Raw genomic sequence first — 27,409 nt, forward strand, 5'->3', positions numbered from 1 at the left:
CAGCTTTGCCATTTCTCCTGAAGCTGTGATACAGTTCTTGGCAGTTTTATCTATCAAAAGTCGTACTGAAATATTACATTGAGATAAATACACATTAAGATGTACTTAGAGATAAAATAAGCATTTCCATCTACATTTTGAGAGAAATACGTGTATTCTGAGATAAAAGAACAATTCAAATTGTACTTTACAAGTTTGGTTTTTTTTTACTTTTTTAAAAAAGACTGACAGATTAGAAGGAAAACAGAACTGAATTGAATTATGGATAAGTTTACACCAGATAGATACATATTGGAAATAGTCAGATTTAGTTGTAGCTACTTTGTACTATCTTTTGCACCTACTTTGTACTATCTTTTGCACCTAAAACCACATCAAAGTGGCTAATTGACCAAATGACAGACTTACCTCAGGATAGAGTATTTTATTTTATTTTTTGCATTATTCAGCGAGAGGATATTTCTTTATTTCTTTCGTTCCTTTTTTTATTCACATAATATACATTCTTTACAACAAACAACTCCAGAATAAGCAGACAACCCCAAAATATGTAACAAAACCATAAGTCTCATGTTTTCATTTACACTGATCTCCTCTCTGATACCATTACTTGATATTTCTTGCTGCATTCTGATTTCCTTATAGAATCTTTATAAAAAGTTAAATCTCTTAAATACTATACCAATCTTTAACAATTTCAGTTAATCCCTTTAGTTCCCCCCCCCCCCGATAGAGTATTAGTAAAAGTGCAAAAATCACTGTTCTGTATTACATCATTTTGGGGGTACCTATTTCGACAAAGTCATAACAAAATAGCTTAACGGGAGTATATGTAGACCATTAAAACAAAATATGTTAACACGTGTCTTCTACCATCTGTGTATGCAGGCTTTAAAGACACTGTAACTGAGTTGGGGGCAGAGAAAAGTGTTACATGTTGAGAAAATAAGCAAGACTGTGGATATGTCATGCAACTGGGAGAGAAAGCATTGTACAAATAAAAGGTGCACTCCTCTGGCAGCCTCGCAGTCTCCCTTCTCTAAGCACACAATGGCCTTTAATGTAGCTGGCCATGGCAGCAGCTCATATATAAGGCCTGCAGGCTCAGGCAGCAGCTGGATGGCTAATGTTTCGCATCTCTCATCGTAAAGCATGCAGCACTACCCTGAAAGATCATGGTACTGCAGAGGCACCAATGGTCACCTCTGCCCCGGGCAATGTGAGAAAGGGGTGGAATAATGAAGCATCTCTTAAACGCCTCAATGAATTTAATAAGCTTCAATTTCTGAGTATTTTTTTTATAGAAAAGAATCCTGTTTGTTTCTGAAGGAAATTGATGTTATAGAAAAATGACATGGCTGTTAAGGACAAGGGGTGAGGGGAAAAGGAAGGCAGTGAGTGGGATACAGTCTTCCACTGCAATAGTATCTTTCAACTTTACCTATTTCACATAGAATAGCTATAGGTATATAGTTTTAATAATTAATAGGTGTAGCATCTATCTAAGTATGTGCTTGTGCATAACTTGATGAAGAAATTATATAGAAACACATATATAGATTATAATGCTTTAGGTTTGTCCCCTATTATCTTAAACTGGAGTTCGAAACAATAGGCTGGCACCTAGACTCATTTAACAAATGTTATGGTATAACTCAGACTTTCCCCAATGTGATGTCATCCAGATGTTTTGGAATACAACTCCCATCAGCCCCAGCCAACAGGAAAGGTTGAGGGGGGCAGGAGAGAGCCTGAAATAAGTAAACAAGGGGTAGTGAAGTGATTATCTAAAGCAGGGAAATGAAACCAGTGGCCCTCCTGATGCTACTAGACTACAACTCCCATCATCCCCTGCTAGTGGTCTGGGATGAAGAAATTTGTAGCTCAACAACATCTGGAGGTCCACAGGTTCCCTTTCTCGGATCTAAAGAATGTAAGGTGGGATGCAGCCTGTGCACTGCTTTACAGATCTAGCCAAAATAGAGAACTGCAAAGAGATACAAAGAACACTCGTTGAACCAATGAACCAGATCTGGATACGTAACTGTGCCTGGTACTATAAAAACCTCCCCTGTCAGGCCTGCTTCCAGGTTGAGAGACTGGGTGATGCTGCTCTCATTGATGACAGATTGCCTGCTTCTGCCTTGACACACCCTCAGTTGCACAGCAGCTGTATCTGACAACATATTTTTTTATATAAAAAGGCAACAACAATAGAGTGATGCAAAATATTTCAATAGTGACAGAGATGTGTCTCTGCATTCTGTATCATTTTCTTTGTACTACTCATATTTGCAGCAACAAAATTTAGCAAAATGTGCTAAGTGTAAAAGTGTGTTTTCAGGACCCACCCTATTCCCGAGACTGTAATTTCTTTTAACTGTTTTTTAAAGGGTAATAATTTCAATTCTTTTTTAACAGAAGGAAGGAAACTAGCCCTTGACCAAGCTGAAGAGAAAGCAAGATTCTGACTTAGCCAATGCTGTCCATATCATTCTATCTGAAGAGGAGAGCATTCTGGGTAGAATTTGCATGTATCTTAAACTCTGTGATCAACTGGCTTCCTTTAACGCACGAAGTACTAATATTTTCCACAAAAAATAGAAATAAATCTACATAGACTTTTAATCATAACTTGTAATTAGAGGTGAAATAATAGAATCATAAAATTGTAGAGTTGGAAGGGACCACAAGCGCCATCTAGTCCAACCCCCTGCAATGCAGGAATCTTTTGCCCAACGTGGGCTTCTAGCCCATGACCCTGAGATTAAGAGTCTCATGCTCTACCAACTGAGCTATATCCCAGACTTCCTATAGCATGACTCTCAGATTAACAGGTGCTTACCTTTTCTTCAACATATGTACTATCACATATTACCATCTCATGTAGCCTATCTCCACAGTAATTCCTAGAGTGTTCCATATTTTGCCATGTTATACCCAGATACAGTGGTACCTCAGGTTACAGACGCTTCAGGTTACAGACTCCACTAACCCAGAAATAGTAACTCTGGTTAAGAACTTTGCTTCAGGATGAGAACAGAAATCACGTGGTGGCAGCGGGAGGCCCCATTAGCTAAAGTGGTAAGAACATTTTCAGGTTAAGAACGGACCTACAGAACTAATTAAGTTCTTAACCCGAGGTACCTCTGTAACCTTATTTTTCTCCATCTGGTCACACACAGGCCCACCTGGAAAATGCATAGCACCTCTTTATACAAGGATAGTATAGCAATTTCTGTGAGCAGTTGCCCTTTTTGCTACTGTGATCAAACTGCACCCGTCCCTACTCTTAAATCTATGCGTAGTATGTAGAAAGTGGACAGTGCTACATCCAATATTATTTTCCTGAATGTCTCCCTTGTTCTCTTATAATAGCAATAGCGCCCACCTGAGAAGTGACAGTACTGAGTTTTGGCTGGGGAAAAAAAAAGCCCTGACTACATCTTCTTCCTTTTTCACAACAATGATTTGCAGGAGATTTAGGTCAAACAGACCTTCTCCCCAATACCTTTCCACATGAATATATAAATAAAAAAATGGAATTTTCTGCCACAAGATTTGGTGATGGCTTTAAAGGGGGATTAAAGCCAATTCACATGAAAGTTGTACTGTTTTTTATTCCATTTTTACATTAGTTCATGAATTTAAGAAATATCTCAAAAATACTATTTTGATATGTATTTAAGCAAGCATTTTTTTTCTAAAAATGCAGATTTAAATTAGCATTTTCTCTTAAACTACATATTAAAAAGCCTAGAAGTGCTCTACAACATCTGGCGAAGTACAAAAACTTTTGGATAGCAAAGTGTCAAGCCACACATAATTTAGAGAGGTCGTTTTCTATAGGAATTCACAAAAGACTAAAAACTTCAAGCACCCGTTAAACATTTCTGCCATGGCAGCCTTGTTTGCTCCAACTCAATAGATTGTGGTTATAATATATATAGTTTAGTCACTAGTTGGCAATAGACTTAGTTGTGTCTCGATGGAGTTAGGAGTTTCCTGATGTTGAGCAGTTGTGTAAGAGAGAGTACCAAGTTCCCGATTGTTGTGCTCTCTAATATTCACGATATGTCAAGTGTTCTCAAAACATTTATGTCATGGCTGCTTCATCTGGTACAGCTCAGGTATTCATTGCTGACATGACAAACCATGGGGGTGTTTCAGAATGTCATTGACACGTGACAGGTTACGCGGCTGATTTCATGTTCCTGATTAGACAGTATATAGTGATGGGGGTGTTTAGGGAAGTTTTTCATATTTTGATGTTTTATCGTGTTTTTAATATTCCATTGGGAGCCGCCCAGAGTGGCTGGGGAAACCCGGCCCGATGAGTGGGGTAGTAGTAGTAGTAGTAGTAGTAATAATAATAATAATAATAATAATAATAATAATAAATAGGAACTTTTCTTTGACCCCCCCCCCGTCATAGTCAGAGCATTTTCATGTGATTCTTAAACTTAAGCAATTATTTTGTTGTGTCAGTGTGGCAGCTCTATTAATGGGCCACCCTTAAAGGCATATGGACTCAGAGAATTCTGAGTTTCCTGCTGCTATTGCTGGTGCTCTGTAGGATTTGGGACACTGTTAACACACTCATTTCTAAGTACCATTTAGCAGAACCTGTTTACTCATTATTTTAAAATAAGATGAAGCTGTTAGGGAGACGGACTGAACACAAGTGGCAGGAAACTCTTATGAGCCTAACTTATGAGCCTGCTCTACACGAGTGATAGCAGTGAAGAAACAATATTTTGCCACTGCCATCTAGTCGCGGTAGTGCTATCCAGCAGAGATTTTCTAGGCAGCTTGCAGCCTTTTGCAACCTAGTCTTAAAAAATGATATAAGGGAACTTTTTATGCATTGTCATGACTATTTTGCTAAACACTTGGATGATAAAATAATCTGCATCCACCTCAGCCTAGACACTACTAACTTTGTTCAGTTGATGAATACGTCCAGGGCCCACCCTGGTCCTCCTTTTTTAAAAAAAAAACAACCTTAGTTGTAGTGACATAAGGATATGAAAAGAGTGCTTGGTGGAGTGCAGCCTACCCTTTGTCTTGACCCCTTTCCTTCATGCTTGTTTACTTCTAGTAGAAATGATTGGCTGAGTCCAGGATGTTAATAGTGTCTCCTTCTGTGAGAGACAGCTTTTTAGAAACCCTCTGGAACCCAAAGACAGCAATCACTTTGGGTTGGTTGCAAATATCACTTTCCTGGTCAAGGAACTTGAGCAGATGGTTACTGCACAACCCCCACACGATTGGATTAGACTGATTATCTGGACTCATTTTAATCTGGTTTCATGGTTGGCTTCTGCACATAAAATGACTTGGTCACATTTTGGGGTGACTTTCAAAGTAGATTCTCCTGGACCTCTTGGAGGCTTTTGATACCACTGACTGTGGCATGCTTTTGGACAGGCAGGCTTGGGAACTGGGGACACTGTGTTGTGATGGTTCCTCTCCCATCCAGTGGCTGTTTTGACATGATATTGCTCAAAGACTTAGAGTCCCATGCCTTTTATGCTATTTTATGCTATAAGGTCCCACCTGATTGTAAATTGTATCCAGTTCTGTTCAACATATTTGAAACTGCTGAGTGAGATCATTTGGATATTTTCTTATCTGATTCAGGTGACCCTGATGTGAGGGTGTTCTTAACGGCAAAGTACCTGGTTTTTTTTTAAAAAATAATAATTTTACCTTCCCACTGTACTAATTAGGCTATCATAATTCAATGTCTTAAGAAACTGAATTTGAATTTAACAATATTTCTAATGTTTACCTAATTAGACTGATATGTAATGTATCTCACTATAAGTTACCAGTTTTCCATTGAAAATTCCATTTTCAGTCTCTAGTATCTGTGATTAAAGTATCCAATACAACAGGTCTAGCAAAGACTTTTGCCTGAAGCCTAGAGGATCAATGGCTAGTCAGAGTGGATATGACTGGGCTAGATGGATCATTGGTCTGTTCAGAATAAGGCATCTCTGTATATTCTAAAATTATGACATCAAGAGGTACAAATGTGCTTTCTGAATTCTAGAGAAATGTCTGAAGTTAATGTTTCAGAAATTATTTGGCAGGGCATAGAGATGGCTCATTTATTTGGCTTGCTCACTATCATAATATGAACTTGTTTCTCCAATGCTTGACAAATGCACTGTTTTGCTCTGAGAAATGTCAGAGAGCATGTGAAACAGTGTCTTGTTTCAGATATGTCTATTGTTTAGCATTACAGAAACTAACTTGCATTTATGCCTCACCATTCCTCATATAGTACAAGAGTTTGAGTCAAATTTGAGGCCCCGAGTCTGTTCAAAGACAGGTGTCTCTAATGAGTCAAAGTTCACCTATTTTTAACATCCATGAAGATAATTAATGGAAAATCAGTTTTACTTGAACTTACCAAAATGCTGAAATACAGTTTGCTTTGCTGCATATGCATCTGATTGAATAAACCCCCCCCAAAGGGGGGGGGGTTAGATTCCTACTCCCTCACCCTCATTCAAACCATATCATACTGTTCCTGAAGCAATACAATAGATGTCAGAATCCCATTTACGGGTTTCAGCTTGTTCCATAGACTTGTTATAAAAATATGTTTTAATAAACAATAAAAACAATTTTAAAAGATGTAAATAAGATAATTTATTAAATATGGATGTCTTAAATGCTAAGAACTATCACTAAGATTTTTCACAGGTGATCAGCAATTTTGGGATGTCACTAAATCCATGTCGAAACAAAATGAAATAATAAATAAATAAATAAATTCCTTGCAGTAGCATCCTAGAGACCAACTAAGGTAGTTATTGGTATGAGCTTTCGTGTGCATGCACACTTCTTGCACACGGAAGGTCATACCAATAACTAACTTAGTTGGTCTCTAAGGTGCTACTGGAAGGATTTTTTTTATTTAATTTAATTTATTTTGTTTTGTTTCAACTACGGCAGACCTGTAACTAGAACTAAATCCATCAAAATGCAGGTGCTCACATATTTTGATTTAATTTAATTTTTCTGAACGTCAAGAACCAAGTATTACAGTTATCCAACAATGTTCTAAAAGGCACTGATGAGATAACTGTAATACTTGGTTCTTGACGTTTGCTATTTTGGTAAAATATAAGCATCTTAAAAACAATGATGCAGTTCATAGGATGAAACAACTAAACAACTTGGAGAGGGGAGGATGAAGGGGGGGGAGAAGCAGAATACTAGTGTCACACTATTTATGTGTGCACATACAAAACACAAACACTTTTGCAAGTTGCAGAGCAAATAAGTTACAATGAATTAATTAAAATTGTTAGAACACTGCGGTCAAACCACTGAGTTAAAAAATAGTTTACTTTCCAACATATCAAACTTACACTACAGCCTTAAGCCCTTGATCAAGAGCCATAAGGCAGTCAGTTTGTATCCAGCATAAGCTTCTGCAGACTGGAGTGCACTTGTGAGATTTTAAGGCACCTCAGGACTCTTTGGATTTTGTCTAGAGAAGCAAAGGTGTGCACTTCTGGAAAGCTGCCTACACACATAAGAGTTTGCCATGATCAAGGTTCTGCATAAGCGGGAGTCAAATATGTGGATCTAGGCTGGCCATTTTCTTTCTGGCCTGCTGCTAACACAAATAAATTTAACATACAAACAATTTTATGCCTGTTTACTTAAGTAAATCTCACTGTGTTCCAGTGAGGCTTACTCTCAGATAAGTAATATTGGATTTTCTCGGCTCTAGCCTATACCCACTTACTGTACCTGAAAGCCTCATTGAACTAAATAGGGCTTACTTCTGAGTAGACATGTATAGGATTGTACTGTAAACTTTTCATCATTCTATGTCCTGGAGAACTTTACTTGCTACATGTGTATCAGTTTTCAGTTATTTATTATTTGTTAATTGCCACCAATAAGCATACGACCACCCCATCGCTACCTAACTAGCCAAAAAGCGCTCCTTGCTCCCAAACTGCTTTTAAATCAAAACAGTTGTGTTATATATCTTTGTCAAAATAGTTGCTTATCAGCTGTAATGTGACCTAGTCTTACTTATAATCTATTTCTTCCTCTACTTCTCTCTGGTCCTCATTGTTACATAGATTATAAAAGGGGGGGGGGGATCTAACAGTTTTAAAGTGAAAAGTCATAGTGCATTTTCACTGTCTAGGAGGACAGAACTAAGTTCTTTATATTCTTAAATGGAAACAGCTTCTGTGCTCTCAGAAGCACAGAAATATATACTCCCATCACAGGTTTACAGTTAGAAAAGAGGATTGTGGGGCCTTTCGTGCTTTTTGTGACTTCTAATATCTTTCGATTACAGAAACAAGAACTTTTAATAGGAAAAGAGACTACATCTCACCTCTCCCTCTCTCTCTGGATTAATATGTACTTTTGTACGTATGGGAAACTAAAATGGAAGAACCGATAAACAGGCATGTATTTGCAAAGAAAATCTGTGAACTTTGGAGCTGATCTACTACTTTTCTATGTGTGAATAGCATCAGATAAGGGGATATGACTATGCAGAGGTCATACAATCTTTAAAACATAAGAGTAGTCATTGGATAGGGCCTGAAAATGTGATTTAGAAAAACTGATTGAGAAGCTGCTTCAGTTATAAATTGTTGTTTTTGTTTATTATTATGTTATCATGTAATCTACAAGACTGTGAAAGCTTTACAGAAACCTGACCAGTAGTTGTTTCTACATATCATACTGAACACTTAAGCATAAAATGCAGAAAAATGGATGCCATAGGACTTTCTCCATCAAACGAGTGAACCACACCATATGATATTGGCACTAATTTTATTTTTAAAAAGAAGTGATAGATTAATCCTTGTTTGAGGCATACATAAGTGCATTCATACTGTTAACTGTACCTGTGATGCCAAGGTATACACATGTAATGCATAAAACAAACATGTTGTTCAAGCATACATCCAAGCCATCCTGCAGACAAGACAGTTTAACAGAACTTTAAAACTTGTCAGGGAACAGACATGTAGCCACAGGCCATACTGTCACCATTGAGCGGCTGTAATGTTTTCTTACAATTTCCAGAGGGGTAGCCTCGTTAGTCTGTTGCAGCAAAAAAATAATAGTCTTGTAGCACTTTAAAGATTGACTAATTTATTATGGTATAAGCTTTCGTGACATAGGTATTCAGCATGATACATGGAAGCAGCTACCGCAAGATGAGCTATACTCTAGTCCACAAAAGCTTAAGCCATAAGGAGGCTGAGTCTTTAAGGTGCCACAAGACCCCTTTGCTGTTTTATTAAAGCCATCCATCCACTCAAGTAATAATTTAAAAAGAGCATCTCAATATGAAGTCAATACTGTTTTAGGTCCCTGTTGTGGATCACCAGCCCTCCCTAGAATCGTGCTGATGCACTGTTGTTGTTGACTGAGAGAGATTTTGGGAGATGATCAGCCACTAAAATCAGTATTTCGTACCGTTCCCCCCCCCCCCCACCTCGTCACTGGGCAGACTTTTGTGTAGCTATAAGTATTGATCTCTCAGTTGGGCAGCGCCCCTGAAAGGCATTTTTTTTCCGGGCGCTGCGAACTTCTTCTCTGTGAGGTATTCTTGGCCTCTCCGTGGGATCAGCCCAGCTAAACAGCCAGATCACCACCAGCCACTGAAATCCTGCCCCGTGGCAACTGTCTGCCAGCTCCCCTTGGCAAATCGTCACACAAAGCCCTGCTTTTCCGCGGGGCTCTACACACCGGGCGAGCAAGCGCCCCACTTCGGCGCCCAGCGGAGTTGGGAGTTTATGACCACAGGAAACCTCCCATGTCAGTTAATGGACACCAGTTTCGGGCATGTTTTTTCTTCTTTTCTATGCACCGGCGCGGCTGCTTCCCCCTCCCCTCGCTACTTTGCTCTTCCCTTCTACCTGCCCTCCCTCCACCTGACCAAGAAAAGAAAAAGCTGCCTACAGGTCCCGAAACGCCGGGTTTTTTGTTTTTGTTTTTAACAAATACGCGATAATATTTTTTCTGCGGGCGTGTGAGTTTGTGCACGCGCTCGCCAGTGTGTGCATGTGAGGGAGAGAGCGAGAGGGAGTGTGTGTGTGGTTGCGTGCGTTTCTCTTCGGGTGTAACAGGCGAGCTGTATGGCTGGCCAACCTGCCCCTCAGCCCCGCGAGCCAATGGCAGGCTGCCTTATATAAAAAACGAATGTTTTCGGTCTTCTCCCCGGCTTTGCAATGTACTGTATATGTGGGGGAAACAGTGTACAGTGTGGGCTCTGCTTGAGAGCTGCTCCTCTCGCTCTCTCTCTCCTCACTTTCACATAAAGAAACACTGACTGGCCACGGCCGCCAACACTCAACAGACACTCATTCACACACACACGGGCACACAGTCGGAGGTAAGTGCAGCCAGCAGCCTCCCCTCCCTCTCTCCACCCCGAGCCAGGAGGAAAGGGCTCCCCTTTCCCAACACTTCCCTTTCTATTATTACTCACTTAAAAGCATGGGGGCAGCAGCCCCCAAGGACTCCTCCTCAACCGGCAGCGGGGTGGACTCCCTGAGAAGGCAGGCGCAGACCTCTCGGCGTCCCCGCTGCCCACCATCCCCATTCACTTTTCCTGCCTCAAACTTTGGATGGGGAGGGTCGAGGCGAGAGAGAGAAGGTCAGGGGTGGGCTTCTTCGCAGCCCTTGCGCGAGGGGAAGCCGCAGCTCTAGAGCTCTCTAGATTATATAGGGCAGGAGTGGTGGTTGTGGGGCGCTGGGAGAAGGTGGGGGGGGGGGGAGAGAGAGAGGATATGAAGAGAGGCGGAGGAAAGAGGTGAGTTGCAATGCTATGCAATGCATTTAGCAGGAAAGGGAGAGCGAGCGAGGGAAAAGAGCAGCACCAACCCAAGGGTAGGCCAGCCAGTGCCAGGCTGCGTTGGAAACCTCACCACCGCACGGAGGCAAGAGCAGCAGCAGCAGCAACGGTGGGCCGGGAAATATAATAACCGGGACTCCCACAGGAGGGATTCGAAACAGCCCACCCCCCACCCCCACGCATCCCTTCCCCCGCGTGTTTGTGTCTCTTTGACAGGGGCAGCGAGAAACGAAAGTTCATTGTAAGAGGGGGAGGGGGCGACGATGTCGTCGGTGCGTTGATTTATTTGTGTTGCGCGGCGGCGGCGGTGGCGGCTCGTGTTTTGTGTCACTGTGGGCGAGGGCAGGGTAAGGGGGGTGCGGTGGGAAGCACACCCACCCCCCGCAGCCCCTCCGACAAACGGGGCTCAGTTGCTCGGGCTTCGAGAGTTGGGAATCGTTCGTTTTCCGGTAGCGAGAGAGAGAGAGAGGATCATGTCTTGCAAGGCACTTTCCCTCCCTCCTTCCCTCCTCCTGCTTCCTTCCACACAAACAACAACATCAAAATGTGCAATTATTAGAGGGGAGTTTTGTTAGTGTGTGTTTTTTTAAGGGGGGGGTGGGTGGGAGAGATTTTACATATATATATAAATATATAAAAAAGTGATAGTGCAAGCCGGGAGCAAGGAAGAATAAAAGAGATGGGGGGGAGGGACGGACGGAGGAGGAGAGAGGCTGTGTCAGGATTTTGCATGAATGTGGGATTATGTTGTGTCAATAAGTTTAAGGTGGAGAGAGAGCGAGGCTGCGAGGGGAAGCGGGGGGAGAGGAAGGCCTTGGCAGTTTAAAGTCCTGTTTCTGAAGGTAAGTTGTGACAGGGTGGTCGCGATGACAGAAAACTTGCAGGTCGTTTGCACAGGGAGGGGGACGCGTGTCTTCCGGGGGGGTTACGGAGCCACCAGCCGGCAGATGGGTGTCGAACTGTTATTTGCTGTGCTGCGAGATCGGGTCGCTGGTAAATTACAGAAATCAGACGCTCCTTCTTCCTTCACCAGCCCTCCCCTCGTTCGCTCTCCTTCCTCTCTGGTGTTTTATTTGCGAATGTATGAAAACTTGCATGGCTGGATCCGGCATAGGAGGTTTTTGAGAAACGGGGAAAAAAACCCAAAACCAACGCGCATTTTTAATTTTTTTTGCCAGGGAGGTGGGGTGAGCAAAACAGAAACGTCTCGTTAATCCTGGGATCTGGAAAGCAGGAGGAGGTTTGCGTTCGGAATATCTCTGTGAACAATCCGCTGCCGCTGAATGAGGAAGGTAAAATGAAACGATGCAAAAAGAAGCTGAGACAACATGTACGACAGAGAGCGGGGGGGGGGGGAGGAGAGCGAGCGGAGAGCCATAGGCAAGCTATTCTCTCCCTTCACCCCCCCCCCCAATCCAGCGCTTTCCTTTTCTGTCGTGGTGGTGGGGGGGGGGGGCGGAAAGAAAGCGCCCTGGCGGGTTGTGGGGGGATCTGGGAGAGAGTTAAAGCAAATACCCGGTTCGCGGCCACTCTTGTTGCGAGCTGCGTTTGGTCTTCTGGGGTTATTTCCGTTTCTCTCTCCCCCCCCCCTTCCCGCCGCCGCCGCCGTCCCTAGCACCCCGAAAAGTGCGAGGGGGGGAAATTAGCGACTTCTCGTGGGTGGATCTTGTCGGAAAGTTTGTCAAGAGAGAGGCGAGCGTGGTGGTGGGGGAGCAGGCTGCCGCGGAGGATGGTCACTTGGCCTGGGGTTCTGAAACCATTGCCTGTCCTGCTCATGACACGTTCAGATCCCCGGCTCCGTGCACGGGTGAGGCCGAGGGGGGCAGCGTGCCACCCACCCAGACACCCACTCTCTTGGTGCTGGTCCCCCCCCCCTTCTTCGCCCCTAACACGCTGGAGATGGAGCAACCACAAGGATTCTGGGCTTCCATGTGGCTCCAGCAGCAGCAGCACCTCCTCCTCTTTCCCGGTGGCAGCAGCCGCGGGATCATAGCTCGGGCCCGCGGGGAGGAGGAGGGGAGCAGTGGCGGCGGCGGCGGCAGCAGCAGCAGGGAGGTGTTTGCTGCCAGTCTGATTCACCGAATCTCGCTGGGGAGGCAAAGGGTGTGGAGGAGGAGTGGGGGGAGATCCGGCAGCAGCCCCCCACTTCCCCCGGCGCCCGCTTCTCCGGCTGCCTTCTTCTGCTCCAGGCTCTCCTACAAGGTGTTGTGCAGACTTTTCCCCTCGGGGAGGTTTGAGATTTTCTTTCTTTCTTTCTTACGTTATATTATTGCTCCTCGCTCCTTCCAGCAACACTCTCCCCCCCCCCCACCCCGCAAGATGGACTCTCTCTCTTTCTCCCTCCCTGTGTCTTGTCAGCCTTTAAGATCGACATTTTGTAACTAAGATGCAAACTTGATGCTGACCAGAAAGAAGAAGGGAAAGCTGTGGGCTTGCTTTATCTTCCTCGCGACACTCCATGTTTAACAACCTTCGCTTTCACCCCCAGACCCCAGTGGCCCTGCCTACACTTTGCATGGTGGGGTAGGTGGCTGGCCGGGTGGGGGTGGCTTGCAGGCGAATGCTCTCTTTCCCCGTGTGCTGGAGGAAGTCAGGTCTATATAATATTTCTCTCTCTCTCTTTGGATTGCGATGGCGAAAGGAGGTGGGAGGGGGATTTTATCAAGAGGGATCGGGAAATGGGGACTACCTGAAACTATGTTGCAACGTCTCGTGTAGACCTGCAGTCTGGGTCTCAGATTTTGTTTTGGAGAACGGTGATGATGTTGCTTAAATTCATCCACGAAACTGACTAACCGATTACATGTGCACATCGAGGGGCTTCCTTCCTGTTTGATTCCCATTTGCAATTTGAGTTCAACTTTCTCTGTATTTGCCATCTTGGATGTGCTGACCTGCCCTAGTGATGAATCCCCCATACAATTTCTTTCACTTGTTCACTCCCAGTGCACTTTATAAACACTCTGCTGGTTTTGTTTGCAGTTTAAACTTGACAGTTTTGTGTGTTTGTGTGTTTTCCTTCTGGAGGCACAAAATAGCTTCATATTTTAATAAGAACTTACTGTTGGGTGGGTACAAAGGGGGACAAAAGTAAGTTGCAATTTTGGGATCCCTCTAGCCTTGCTGCAGTTTTGGACCAGCTGCAATATTGTAAAATCATGATGTGCTGATGATATGCCTCTATTTGATACTTTATAGGTCACTATCACATGACAAAGGCTTGGAGACAGCTTCATTTTCCTCTGCCTGTAATTTCCATTTGCCTTCCTGGGTAAGTATGTAAACTGTACACACACAGAACAAGATTGATGTTAGTGAGATACTGGCTACCTGTCTCTTACATTCAGATGTAAGGTGCTTGTTCAGTTTTTAGATTTCTTAGAGAACATGTTTTCTTTAGACACAATCAGGAAATGTGACAGCATGCACTGTTTGTGGGGAATAGGGGGGCTGTGTTGGTATGTGGGGTTTGTTAATCAGGAAATTAGCATGTAAAAATGCCCACGTTGGGCTCCCAATATTCGTTTCACTAAGCTGAATACTTTTAATGGGGAGGGGAACCTAAAAATTGCAAGTAATATTTTATAACAGAAGATGCAGGTTTTTTGAGAGATGCAACAGGGTTTATAAACACTGTCCAAACCTAAGAGTTAAATCTAAACTCAATATCCTGGAAACATCTTCAAGGAGTTGGCAACGACATCCATATGACTTTAACATTTAAGACATTCTCAGCACAAATTTATACCTGTCTGCTCCATTAAAATTTAGGGGGGATTAATCCCAGGAAAGTATTAATCCCAGGTATAGGATAGCAGCCTCGGTGTTGTATCACTTTTCTTTGGAAATTCCTCTTTCCTTCTATTTATTTTTCTGCAGTCATTAATTTAGGTCAATTAAATAGCTATTAAATTGTCACTATTTGCACAATAATTTTTTGCAGCTGTAGATGTTTTAGGGGAATTTTGAATTATGTAGATCTATTGTGTTCAAAAGAAGATTATAGCCAGCAAAATATAACTTTAGAATAATGAGTGACTGTCCAAAGGCTATTCTGTTTGAACCTAATGATTATACTATGCTGTATTTATGCACTAATAGTGCAAAACAAAGCAGAACTATCCTATGACTTACAACAGAAACGTGTAATTAATGGTGGTGGTGGGGAGTATAATGGTTTATGTTGTATATTCAGTGTTCATAAGAATTGGTGATTGGTAGCTGTATTCCAGAAATAGGTATTCAGAGGTAGAAACAGTGGGGTCTATTTCAAGTTTACAGGCTCAAGAATTACTCCAGATAACCTTGATCATTGAGAATCCCAAACGAGAGCATGGAATGGGTGACCGCCTCACACTGGAACTACTGCAGCCTCTCTGTGTTGACATTCCAATCATAGAGTACGAGATTGCATGCCTTGTTAGAAGTTAGGAGAAAGGAAAGCTGTACTCCCACTTCCCTTGCCCAAGGCTTCACATTTCCTAGCAAAGATAGTTTTCTTCAAACCTCAGTTATTAACTCACTGAATTCACAGGAATGTAAGTTGTGTCCTAAAATGCTGACTTAAAAAAAATGTTACTCTTCTTGGAAAACTACTTCGTATGTTATAGTTCAGTTGGGTCAAAAGTAGGAAAAGTTCATAGAAACTTGGGCTAGTCCTAAACCCGTCTAAAGTTAGGTTAGGCACGTCCATTTACTGCAGTAGATTTACTCTGAGTAGGACTATTGTTGACTACTACCCTTGCTTATTAAAACCTATGGGGACTGAAGTGTTTATGTGAAGGAGCAAGGGTTTAATCTGTACACCTCACCACTAATGGTAATAATACCACATACAGTCGTACCTTGGAAGTCAATCGGAAGCTGCGGAAGCCCCGTTGGATGTTCGGCTTCCAAAAATAGTTCGCAAACTAGAACAGTCACTTCCGGGTTTGCGGTGTTCGGGAGCCAAAATGTTCAAGAACTAAGCTGTTCGAAAACCAAGGTATGACTGTACTCTGGTGTAGCTTAGTGGCAAAGAGACTAAGTTACGTATCAGGGATCTTTCCTCTCACTACTCCTAGGGTAGCTATTGTCTTCCTTTGGAAATAGGGAGATGACCTGCCTTACAGGGTTGGTTGTAAGGGTTGCAGCAAGATAATGTATATGAAATACTTTGAACACAAAGTGCTATGTACATGCTAACTGTTGTTATTACCAACAGTAGATTAGATTTAATCAATATATAAAACTCAAACTGGATGTTTAAATAATCCTGCAGTATATAATTAGATTCTTTGCTTGAAGTTTGGTGGGGTTTTATAATGGGGAAGGCTGGTTTTTTTCTGTGTGTCTGCGTTTTCCCTCTTTTCCTCACTGTTGTGTTAGTGGAGTTTTCAGAGAGGACTGGCTTAGCACTGAAAATGATTATATGTGTACTGTCTAGCTCTTGATTGCCATGCTAAAGGGATACGCATACTTCTGATTATTATGTATCCTAAATTATGTGTGGCTGTCATAAAACTTTATAAAGAGACAGTTTAAAGTTTCTTTCTGTTGTTGGAGAGCGGCTCTGAGTAATGTTAAAAGTGTCACCGGAACCTAAAAATGATGATGTTAAAAAGTCCATATAAAAAGAAAAGAATAATTGAATATCCTTGAAAGAAAGCACTGAAGTAATTTAGTTGGAAACATAGTAGAAGTGTCTAAAAACTGAATTTTCTTCAACTTTGTACATACTCTGTTGAGCTTTTTAGTGTTTGAATATAGTTTCTTTCTAAATATATTTGTCTAATACATTAGGTTTTAAGTACACTTTAATAGCAAAATCTACAGATAAATCCCAAGTGTTGGCTCTGATCCTGACAACTTTTACATGCTGTTCCAGTTGGATAAATGGACATGAATCTGTGTAGGCTTGAAGCTACTGGGTTCAATCCAAAGAGCGTTAGGCATGCTTAAGCTCCACTGAAATCAAAGGGACATGAGAACATAGTTAAGAAATGTGCAGGTTGATTTTATATATGTTTATTTGGCTGATTTTACCAGCTAAGTATGCATAGGACTGCATTATTAATTTCATTGGGGAAAGTGTCCCTGATCTTGTGCCCATCGGATATCAGGGTAGTGGAATACATGTCACTCAAGTATTAAAATCCATTACGGTTCAAGTCTATTAGCAAATCTGCTAAAAATCTTTAAAAGATTGGGCTTTGTACACAAAGCCATTCTGCCCCCTCAGTAATGAATTCCTTTGACAGTCTTAACAGGAGAGCTCTTTCACACCTCTTAAGAGTCAGGGTTACACTCAGTAGTCAGACTTAACGAAACTGGATAAACTAGCAGGTTAATGAGCTCATTTCAACAAATCATAAAGAAAGGAGTCAAACATAAGATAATGTAAAGCAGTTTGTGAAGCTTTATACTTTTAAAAAGAAGGTTGGGCTTTCCTTGTCCTCTTGTGGGCCAGCCTTTTGGCAAATATGCATTTGTTATGTGAAGTGCCAGGAATTCAAACCCGGGACTATGTTTGCTACTACTATGGCAGCTTGTCAGAGGAGGGGTCTGCTAGCTTGTGCTTTGGTACCACTAGTGCTTATAGGCCAGAAGAAGCTGAAGCAGCCTTTGGGCAACACGAGAGTCCAATGGAGTTACATCTCAGACTCTGGCTCTTTATTCTGAGCAACTTGTTGCTTGAGTCAACACCACTCTTCTCTCATACTGAGCCCAGGAGCCTGTTGCTTTGTGTTCTCACTGGCCCGTGCAGAGCTTGCTTTGCCTCCAAACTCCTAAATCTGATAATAATCCTGTGTCTGTTGCGCATATGAAAGAGCTGCAGGGATCACAGGCAGTCAATGGAATAAATGGAATCGGTAGAAAATAATGTATAGTTTTTTGTTTTACTGGATATGGACAGAGGAGAGCAATAACCTTACTGTTTTCCAGCTGCTTCACATATTTAAAAGGCAGCATGTTCTGCAAGACTGAAAGTGGATAGGGAAGATTGTAGGGGCCTTTTATACCAGCACAGTACTATATAAAAAGCGTGTTCCGCTGGTGAAGCCATCTATGTATACTAGTGCAATATTTTCCTTTTGAGCATTGCAAGGCAGTGCATAACTATGATATGGATGGAGAAGATAAGATGGTACAAATGAAACATTGAAGTTAATGGCACCAAGTGAAATTATATCTCTGTGGACAGGACCAGGATCCTTCCTTGTTCTGGTGGAATGTTGCAAACAGAACACATCAGCATGAGTAGAGATCTTTAAACCCCAAAAACTACACACATGAAGAATGTACATAAGGGGCAGTGCTATAGAGCACACCAGTAGCATAAGAGACTAACGTAAATAAATCTTTCCCAATGACACCAGTTTTCCCAGGGACAGAGCAAGAACAGTGAACAAAATAGTAGAATTCAAACTATCTTTCCTTTATCGTAAACTTTGGTAATAAGCTGTATGTTGTATTGGTAATATCTTCTAGATTTGAAAGTAGTGTTCTTTAGCTAACTTATTCATTTTATTCACTCTGGTATTGTTCCAGCACTTAGCAAACTGGCATTTAATTCAACTAGTGTATAAACTCAAATCCGGTATGTTTCTTCAACAAAATTTGGAATATTGCTGATTGTTTTAAAGTAACATGTCATGTCCATGCTTTAGGCATCATTGGGTAAAATGTCCTGAGGCTTGGCAGGTATTATTACTCTTGCATACCCAGAGTTCTTCAAACTGTCTTGCAGTTCTGCCATTTTGCTTTCCTGCATTCCATTCTATCCCATCTGTTCTTCAGAGAGCTATAATTTATCATTTTGGAACTTTATGAACTCCTCAATTAGATTGAGCATTATTAATAGTATATATATATATATATATATATATATATATAAAATGATACTTATTTGTATAATGCAGTGGTCTCTGATAGCTGTCATCCAGACACCTTTGAGCTTCTTGCTTATAGATGAGTGTTGTATAGCTGACTGCACTTATCCTTTGCACTTTGTCGTCATTCTACCTTTTGAACGCCTGTAAGCAGGCATCCTGAAAGGGAACAGTAGCTCCACTGCTAGAAAAACTGTGTTTCCTGTTTCTGGGGTCTATAGGCACATATTCATCTTGTCCACTATTGCTCCCAGATATGATAGCCATGCAAAGCCTCAGAAGATTCTCCATGTCTGGATTACTGCAATGCATTATATGTGGGGCTGCTTCTGAAGTCGGTTCTGAAACTTCAGCTGGTGCAGAATTCAGCAGCCAGGTTACTTACAGGGGCAAGATGGTTTGAGCATATGTTCCAATCCTGTCCCCTGACTACATGGGCTGGCAATTAGTTTCTGGGCCCAATTCAAAGTGCTTGTGTTGACATATAAAGCCTTACATGTCTCATACCCTTAAGAATTGCCTCTTCCCATATGAACTGCCCTGAACCCTGCACTTGTCATCCAATGTGCTTCTCCAGAAGAGGTTCGGAGGGTGGCATCACGAGAGTGGGTCTTTTCGGTGGTAGCTCCCCATCTGTAAAATGCTCTCCCCAGAGACGTTCTCCTGGTACCATCATTACATATCATTAGGCATCAGGCTAAAACATTCATTCCTCTTTACCCCGGCCTTTGGCCATAAAATAATTACAGCCTGTTAAAGCTGCCGGTGGGGGCTGTCAATATTGTTACATTTTAAAAGGCAGTGCAGTAGTTTCATGGTCCTGCACCTCCAAATCTGTACTTAGATTTGTGCTTTACCGAATGTGTAGGCAAACATCAGGCGGGCATATTTTTATGACTTTTACGGCTCTTCACGGGTGGAAACCAGAGCAAATGAGGCTTGTCTCACTGAAATCAGTGATATTTAGTACAGTTAAGTAAATAAAGTTGGTTTCCTATGTACATTTCCTTTGAAGGAAATCTTATAGAACTCTATGGGATTCTGGTGTATCTTACTTTTCTAGATTATGTCCCATGGGCATAAATGCATAAATAATATCTGCAGATATTGGTGTAGGTGGCTATAACACTCAAATCAATAAATGGACCCTCAGGCATCTTTGATGCATAACTATTTAAGTAAATTATAGTTTAAGATGTAACAGAGAAGAGAATGGTGAGATTTTAGGTCATGTAAGACTTGTGTCCAAACCCTCTTCCGGCTGTCAATACGGTAGTTCTGAAAGCTTCAAAGGTGAACTTTGCTAATAACTGACTTAATTTGTCATCGTCCTGCTGTAGGCCTTTTGTGCTCAATTTATTGAGCAACTTCATTGTAAGTCAGCAGAAGCTCCTGAGTGTAAAAAAAAATGAAGATTCCATATCTAGGTTATTACAGGAGTTTGCAAGTACAGAGCAGTTACTTGAGAAGCTTCGTTCTGTTTCAGAATGACCCCTAGGGTTAGAAAGTAAATGCCCTGAGATGAATCAAAGGACAATTGCTTTTAGACATCACGGAGTTGACCCGGAGGAAATCCATATTTAGACTAATTTAGGATAATTTTCCAGATGTCTGAAAGCAGCTTTAAAAAATACATTTGAAAACAGGCTTTTATCTCCTTGTATTACGTATTGTATTGCCAAAGTAAAATAGAGAATTGTGCTCTTCTGCTGTATAGTTCGTTGGGCCTTGTAACTGAACATTTGATACCTACGATGCAAAGTGTTTCATCAGAGATTTGTATAAATCATTTTGTAATGATTTATATATGTGCAAACCATATAAGAATTATTTATATTTATTTTCTAGTGTTTGTTATTTGTGCACATATAGTGGCTGAGGTGAAACAAATGTATGTGTAATTTTAACTTTTGCTCATTTCCCCTCTGATTTTTATTATATAAACATATAGAATGCAACATCTTCGTATAAAATTCTCTACCCATTATAATCAACTAACAAAAATAAACTCATAATTCCTATTTTACATATCATTCAATACATAGGGAAAAAATGCTATATTATTGCAGTTTATTTCCTAAACCTATATTAGTGATATCAAGTTCCCTTTTAATGTACAGAACTTTTGATATTCATTTGGTCATTTTCCATTTGCTTACTTTATTGGGTTGTATCATTGCTGTCAATTTTGTGATCTAATTGCTCCCAGATTTTCATCACTAGTAAGGAACTATTGCTACTTAAATGTGTGACTTGGCTTGATTTAAACAATTCATTGTATATTTGAGAATCTTTCTAGTTAATTTATTTAGCCATTTAGCCCTGTAGATATATTTTCTTGTATGAAATGGGTTTGACCCAGACACAGTCATTTGGAGTAGACCCATTGAAATCAAGAGAATTGTGTTCAATATATGGTATTCAACTAAGTTTTACTAGTGAAATTACATCCCGTAATCTCAGTCAGTCTACTTTGAGTAAAACTTACTTGAATACCACCCAGTAGGCCTATTTCAACTACTACTATGTCTGGATTCGAATCTATGGTGTATTTTTTCTTTAATGACTGTTGCATCCAATTGGTATCCCTCTGTTGACTGACGGAAGGCTCTTAGAACCAATACAGATATCTGTCAGCAGGACAGGGATTTGAGGTGACCTTCAGCAATCCCTTCCACCTCTCCCCAGCCTTCCAAAATCTGTTCTAGATGGTTGGGGTACCCTTTGAAACACAGTAGGAGGTATTGTGGGATGGTACAGAGAGAAATATTGCTTTGTTTCTTATTTTGCCAATGGAAAATCCAGCTGGATCAGAGTCCATCAGTGGATGGACACCAACTGAATTCATTCCTACAGTAAGCTATTAACAGATAGAAACACTGAAGTGTTATTTTCTTTTACAGATTAAAAAAAACACAGTGCAAAACAACATTACAGGTCTTCTAGGGAGTTTACAGTGAACTCTATAATGGCTTTAATACTTTAGTTCTAAACATTTGCACAAGTGAATACACTTACAGTGTGCCATCTATAGTTTCTGATATTTTACTGGTGTAGTGGGCATACTGCATCTGATGTATTTGTATGACCTGAAAACTCATGAAGCAGAAACCTTGGGAGAAACTTAAGATAAGCAGGTCTGGCTCTAGTCTGTGCCTGTATGAGAGATAATCTTATATAACTTCCAGGGGTATATACGTAAGGCAGGGTATATACACAATAGTAAGCCAAATTAATTGCCTAGTTCTTGGACCAGAGTTGATTGGTTTTCATAAAACTCAAAGGAAATAGGCAGGTTTAATTATAACCACTCTACTTTAGAGGTAGCTAACTAATGGGCCCCAAACATTTGCAACTTTATTTCCCTGCTCCCTGCATGCATCGACATCAGTCCCAAGCAAATTTTAATCAAGGTGCAGTAAAAATTTGCATTCACAGTTAACTTGAAAGGAGAAGATAGGACTGTTCAGCCCTGGACAGGTTGACTGGGAAATAAAATGACCCCAGCGAATGCTCTTCGAGTTTAACTGGTTTGCGGGTCCTAATTGTGCACCTAAATGTGAGCATTCTTTTTATAAAGCTTTATTGCCTGGTCACCTGCAGGTAACTATTACTGTCCACGGGTTACCAAGCAAGTGGCTCTTTCAGGCCTGTACATGTAGCTATTTCAGCATTTAACATTCTTCCCAATCTTTATTCATTGTCACAATGATCATGTGATGTGAGTTCTTAGGACCAAACTATGTGCTAGTTTGCAAACTATTGCAGACTTGCAGTTATTATGTGTTCTTTAAAAACAATAAAACTGAAATGGGGATAGCAAGTAGATAAAAATGATTTAAAAACAAGGATCCATAAACTTTTTAAACATTTTATTAAAAAGAGATAAAGTGATACAGGAAAAAAAGGAGGAAAAGTGAATAGCATTCCATTAACCTGGCAGGATGGTGCTTGCCAGAAAAAGTCGACTGCAGACTGTGATAGGCCAAACGAGGTGGTCAAACAGAATTTCATAATTTAGGTGCAACTTCATGCACTTTTGCATTCCACCCAGTCAGGCCTTAGCTAGCACTAGGGGTCAGGGTGGAGCCTGTCCAACAGTTCATAATGAGTGGGCAGGATTCTGTGGGTGAAGGTGGTCATTGAAGTATATTGGTTTCAAGCCATTTAGGGTTTTAAAGGCTGCTTGGAAATTTAAATTTTGCTTGGAAATAGAATGGAAACCAGTGCAGCTTTTGTAAAGTGGCACTTTGATGCTCCCAATGGCAAAAGGCTATCTGTTGCATTCTTGACTAATTATTGGTTTTGGAAACTTTTTTGAGGCAGTTACAGTAGTCTAATTACAGAAATCAACAAATCTTGGGGGGGGGGGGGAATGTAATACAGTCATATCTGGGTTTTCGAACAGCTTAGTTCACGAACAACTTGGAACTCGAACGTCGCAAACCCGGAAGTAGATTTGCAAACTTTGCCTCGGAAGCCGAATGTCCAGTGCGGCTTCCAATTGGCTGCAGGTCCTAATTGTGCAGCCAATTGGAAGCAGTGCCTTGGTTTCTGAACGTTTCGGAAGTCGAACAGATTTCCAGAATGCATTCTGTTCGAAAACCAAGGTACGACTGTAGTTATTTTGTGACATTTTGTCTACACAGGTGATGCAGGCATAAACACATTGCTTTAGGGCAGCCTACAACTCCCATCATTCCTGACCGTTGTCTAAGCTGACTAGGTATGATGGGAGTGGTAGTACAAGAGTATCTGGCATCAAGCCCTTTCCCCACAAGGTTCTGCTCAGTGGCAATTGCAGCTGATCCTGCTCACACTGATGAATATTCCCTTATGATACATATAGTTTCAAGTATTTAGTAGTATCTCACTGTAAATTCCTGCTCTGCAAATTGTGCATTGAAGTATAGACTTTAAAATGCAATATATGAAGAGGCCCATTACCTTAGTTGCTTAAAAAAGATATACTTTTACTAAATTTTTAATCTACATGTCTGGTGCATGTTCTTAGCATAAAATTATGTATCCTATAGTTCTACAGAAATATGAGTTACTTTAAAAGTTAGATATAATTGTGTAAATGTGTAAAAAATAAATTGGAATAAATACCATTAGCATAATAACCCATTCTTACATACTCTGTTACTTCCTGGTGTGCAGTTTTCTGAGAAGCAGGTTTGCCCCGTGTATTTGTGTATGTATTTGGGTTTTTCTTGAATCAGTGTTACTGGCCGTGAGTTGTCAGGACCTGCAATTTAATATAAATTGAGTTTCAGAACCTCTTTTATTCCAAAATTCAATTTAAGACTGTAAAGGAAACAGCTTGGAGTTATATTAGAACCAGCATCTTACTATTGATCTGCAGTTTTTCTTGTACATATGCCACAAAAATCTGATAGCAGTCACAGATACGTATCTAGATGCCAACACACAGAGTTCATGGGCATTGTATACTTTCAAAGTGACTCCTGAGCCATGCAGTTTTGAATGTGTTCTCTTTGTTGGATTTCATCCTCATAAGCATTTGAGGCATTTTAAGTTTTCCATTGCACAACCAATCTAGAATCACTATGCTTAAACTTTTTGTATCGTGATGTTACGTCCTCAGAATTATGAAGCGTATAAAGCATGAGATCTGAAAATCTGATAGATTTGTAGTGCATATAATTTGCCTCCCGATTCTCAGCCTTTCAGTTATGCTTACCTGCAAAACTGTGAGGCCTAATGAAAAAAAAATTTTTTTGGGGGGGGGAGAGCACACCTCAAAACAAAATCTGACATTCTTAAGATTCCAGCAAGATTCTCCTTTATGCTTGAGGGGCTGGTTTAAAGTCTGCAGACCATATGTTTCCTAGATACTGCTTTGAAAGATAGATCTGACTCTAAGGCTAGAAATACTCCAACAAATGCAAAGTTTATAATAAAGAGAAAAGTTGGCAAACTATCATTATCTTTCAAAATATATTGGCTTTTGCCAGCCTTGCATTTTGGTGGACCTGTGTAATATACCAAGCCATGCTGCTGACCCAAGAAAACACAGCCTTTAAAGCTGTGCTTTCCACATCTCTCTTGGTGTGCACTCAGGGAGCTAGCCTGACTGCAGAAAAGATGATGACCAGTACTAAAATGACATCCCAACTAGAGAGCACCTTGCCCAAACATGTTGGCTCAGTGATTGCTTTAGTTTCTTTTAGGCACTAAGTAAAAACTGAGCATTTTTACTCAAACTTTTAATGGAATAGAATTATGCAGTTTATTATGTGAGTCGTTATTATTATCTACTGTGAGTTGTTAGTTGTTTTAATTGCATCACATGTCTAAGTGCAATACACTTCTACACTACAGGCTGGATCTTGCATTGACTTTGCAGAGTGTGACACAATTGTAGATACCTGGTTGTAAAAAGCTTCCACTAGCACTTATGGAAAAGTGCTACAACTTAATTGCCTCCACTCACACCTTTCTGGATCCTACCCTTTATATTTTATTCTTGCTACACTTTATACTTATTATAATTATAATGTGTGGCACATGCACATTGAGGACAACTTGACTGAAAGATAAGGTATGAATCTTTAAGATGGATAGAATGAAATTTTCCCAATTACATGTTGCTTCGTAAGATGTTACACATGTAGGTATCTGCATATATCATGGATGATATTAAACTTAAGTTTTACTCAGAATGAAAACATTGAAATGAATGAACATGACTTAAGTTAGGTCCATTAATTTCAGTGGGTCTACACTGACGGAATACAACTTAATTGACTACCACCCAGTACACGAACTTTTTACTCCAGCCTGCTCTTAGTCCTTGCTTCCGAATTAAGCCCACCCCCAATGTCTTGAAGCCCCCCCCCCCAAATCACTTACTTTTACTGGTTTGACCGTTGCCGCTGACATTTTTAGGGAAAAATCAAGGATTAGTAGAAAGATTCCCTTATGCATTTCTGAATGTTTATCGCTTTGGGAGCAAGACATTTGCATTGTAGTGTAGAGCACGAACAGCAGAGCCAAGTAACTTCCTTCATTAAATGGATAATATATATAAATATAGGTGGATAGGGTAAATCAGGAGCAGAACAATGTTTTGTGGGAGAACAAACAATCTAAAACTTTTTGCACTGGCTAATTGATCTGAAAGACTTCAGACTTTGTGGTAAACATTTTAAAGACTCTGGAGTAACATATTTAGATGGATTGTTTGGTGGATATGCAGTGAGGAGAACACTCATGGTGGATGGTGGATAGCTAGCAATAATTTTTCAGTAACTGTTTTTTTTTTATTAGCACTGGTGTATCAGAGAAGTATGCATCTTCATCATATATTTTTACAATTTCAGAAATGTCATTTACTTTCCACATGAACAGCATGGAGGTGGGGACAGTTAAAAAAAGTAAAGATTTGCATGTTCAAAATGCCTATAAGTTGACAAATTACCTTCCCACAGACATGCATCTGACACCTTCGCTGTACAGCTTTCAGTGAACACTCAATGTTTACCTGGGCCTTTGACACCTGAGTTGTGCATCTTCAGGACGCATGCTATTCCTGAGACAGTAATTTGTTTAACTATTTTTTATTCTCAATTTTACATTGTTGTAACCTGCCCTCTGATCTGTTGAGGAAGGGTGGGTAATAAATAAATCTCATAATACTATTAATAATGTGCTGGAAAATGTGAGAAGTTACTTTCTTTCAAGGTGGTCTTGCGCAGCCTGATCTAGTAGATCGATTTTAGTTGTGGCAGCGTCAGCAAGTGCCTTTTCCCCCCACAGGAAAACAACATTCAAACACTGGCAAATGGGACATAACTATCTGATACTAGGCTAGGAAAATTGTTCAAATGATTCCTTGCTTCCATAAGATCAATGTATAAACCCTAGTGGACGTTGACTACTATGCTCATTAATGCTGTAGTAGCACTTATATCCTAGTGACAGCACTCTGAGTTGAATAAAAACTTCATTGTTATTATTATTAATAATAATAATAATAATAATAATTTATTATTTATACCCCGCCCATCTGGCTGGGTCTCCCCAGCCACCCTGGGCGGCTTCCAACAAAGTATTAAAATACAGTGGTCTGATAAACAACTGCCAAATAATAACTAGAATTTGCCTGCAAGAATAACTGATACTGTCTCATTTTTATCAATTACCTATTCATTTCTGGGCCTAGTTAAAAATGTTAGTTTTGATCTTTTTAAAATAATACTTTCAGACTTGGCTCCTCCCATTTGACATGAGAGGCTTGGCTTCATGTCCCCTGCCATCTGAGGTGTGGTGGTTTGGCACATGATGAAGTAGAGTCTTTTCTCCTGTGACACCTCAGTTGCAGAATGTTGACCCTAGGGAGGCCATATTTCCTCATGCTGTTGGGCCATTGCATTTCCTGAAGTACTTTAGGGAAAATCAAAGGTGATGAAGGTGTAAAGCTACCACTGCTGATGGAGGGGCTGTTTTTCCTATATTTTGGCTGAGTTGGATATTTGTGTTTGGTTTTTGCATAACTTTGGGGTGCGGTGAGTTTTTTTATTTTGTTACATTTATGCTGCTTCTGATTTTGTTGATTTTGATTTTTGTTTTGTATTCAAATTGGGCAGCATCTAATGATGTTTGTCTGCTTGTATGGTGGGAATCAACCTGCACAACAAGACTTCCACTT

General features: G+C 40.7%; 1 protein-coding gene across 14 annotated transcripts in view; it reads left to right on the forward strand.

Moving 5' to 3' along the window:
- The first annotated feature begins 10,231 nt into the window (after nucleotides 1–10,231).
- BBX (BBX high mobility group box domain containing) overlaps nucleotides 10,232–27,409 on the forward strand; it is a 118,658-nt gene continuing 101,480 nt past the window's right edge. For 3 of the 14 annotated variants that reach the window (XM_083438341.1, XM_083438348.1, XM_083438355.1), the window contains exons 1-3: nucleotides 10,232–10,399; nucleotides 12,040–12,153; nucleotides 14,060–14,132. Coding sequence is in view for 1 of the 14 variants with exons in the window: in XM_083438340.1 (XP_083294466.1) it covers nucleotides 12,145–12,153 (9 nt within the window). In the remaining 13 variants the exon portion in view is untranslated. Of the gene's footprint in view, nucleotides 10,400–10,535; nucleotides 10,820–10,856; nucleotides 10,971–11,110; nucleotides 11,134–11,558; nucleotides 11,704–12,039; nucleotides 12,154–12,976; nucleotides 13,064–14,059; nucleotides 14,133–27,409 lie in introns of those variants that run through there. The other 11 variants (XM_083438349.1, XM_083438342.1, XM_083438352.1 and 8 more) reach the window with 10 other exon arrangements.

This window comes from Podarcis tiliguerta, assembly GCF_965153285.1.
Source record: "Podarcis tiliguerta genome assembly, chromosome: 4".
NCBI classification, from domain to species: domain Eukaryota; kingdom Metazoa; phylum Chordata; class Lepidosauria; order Squamata; family Lacertidae; genus Podarcis; species Podarcis tiliguerta.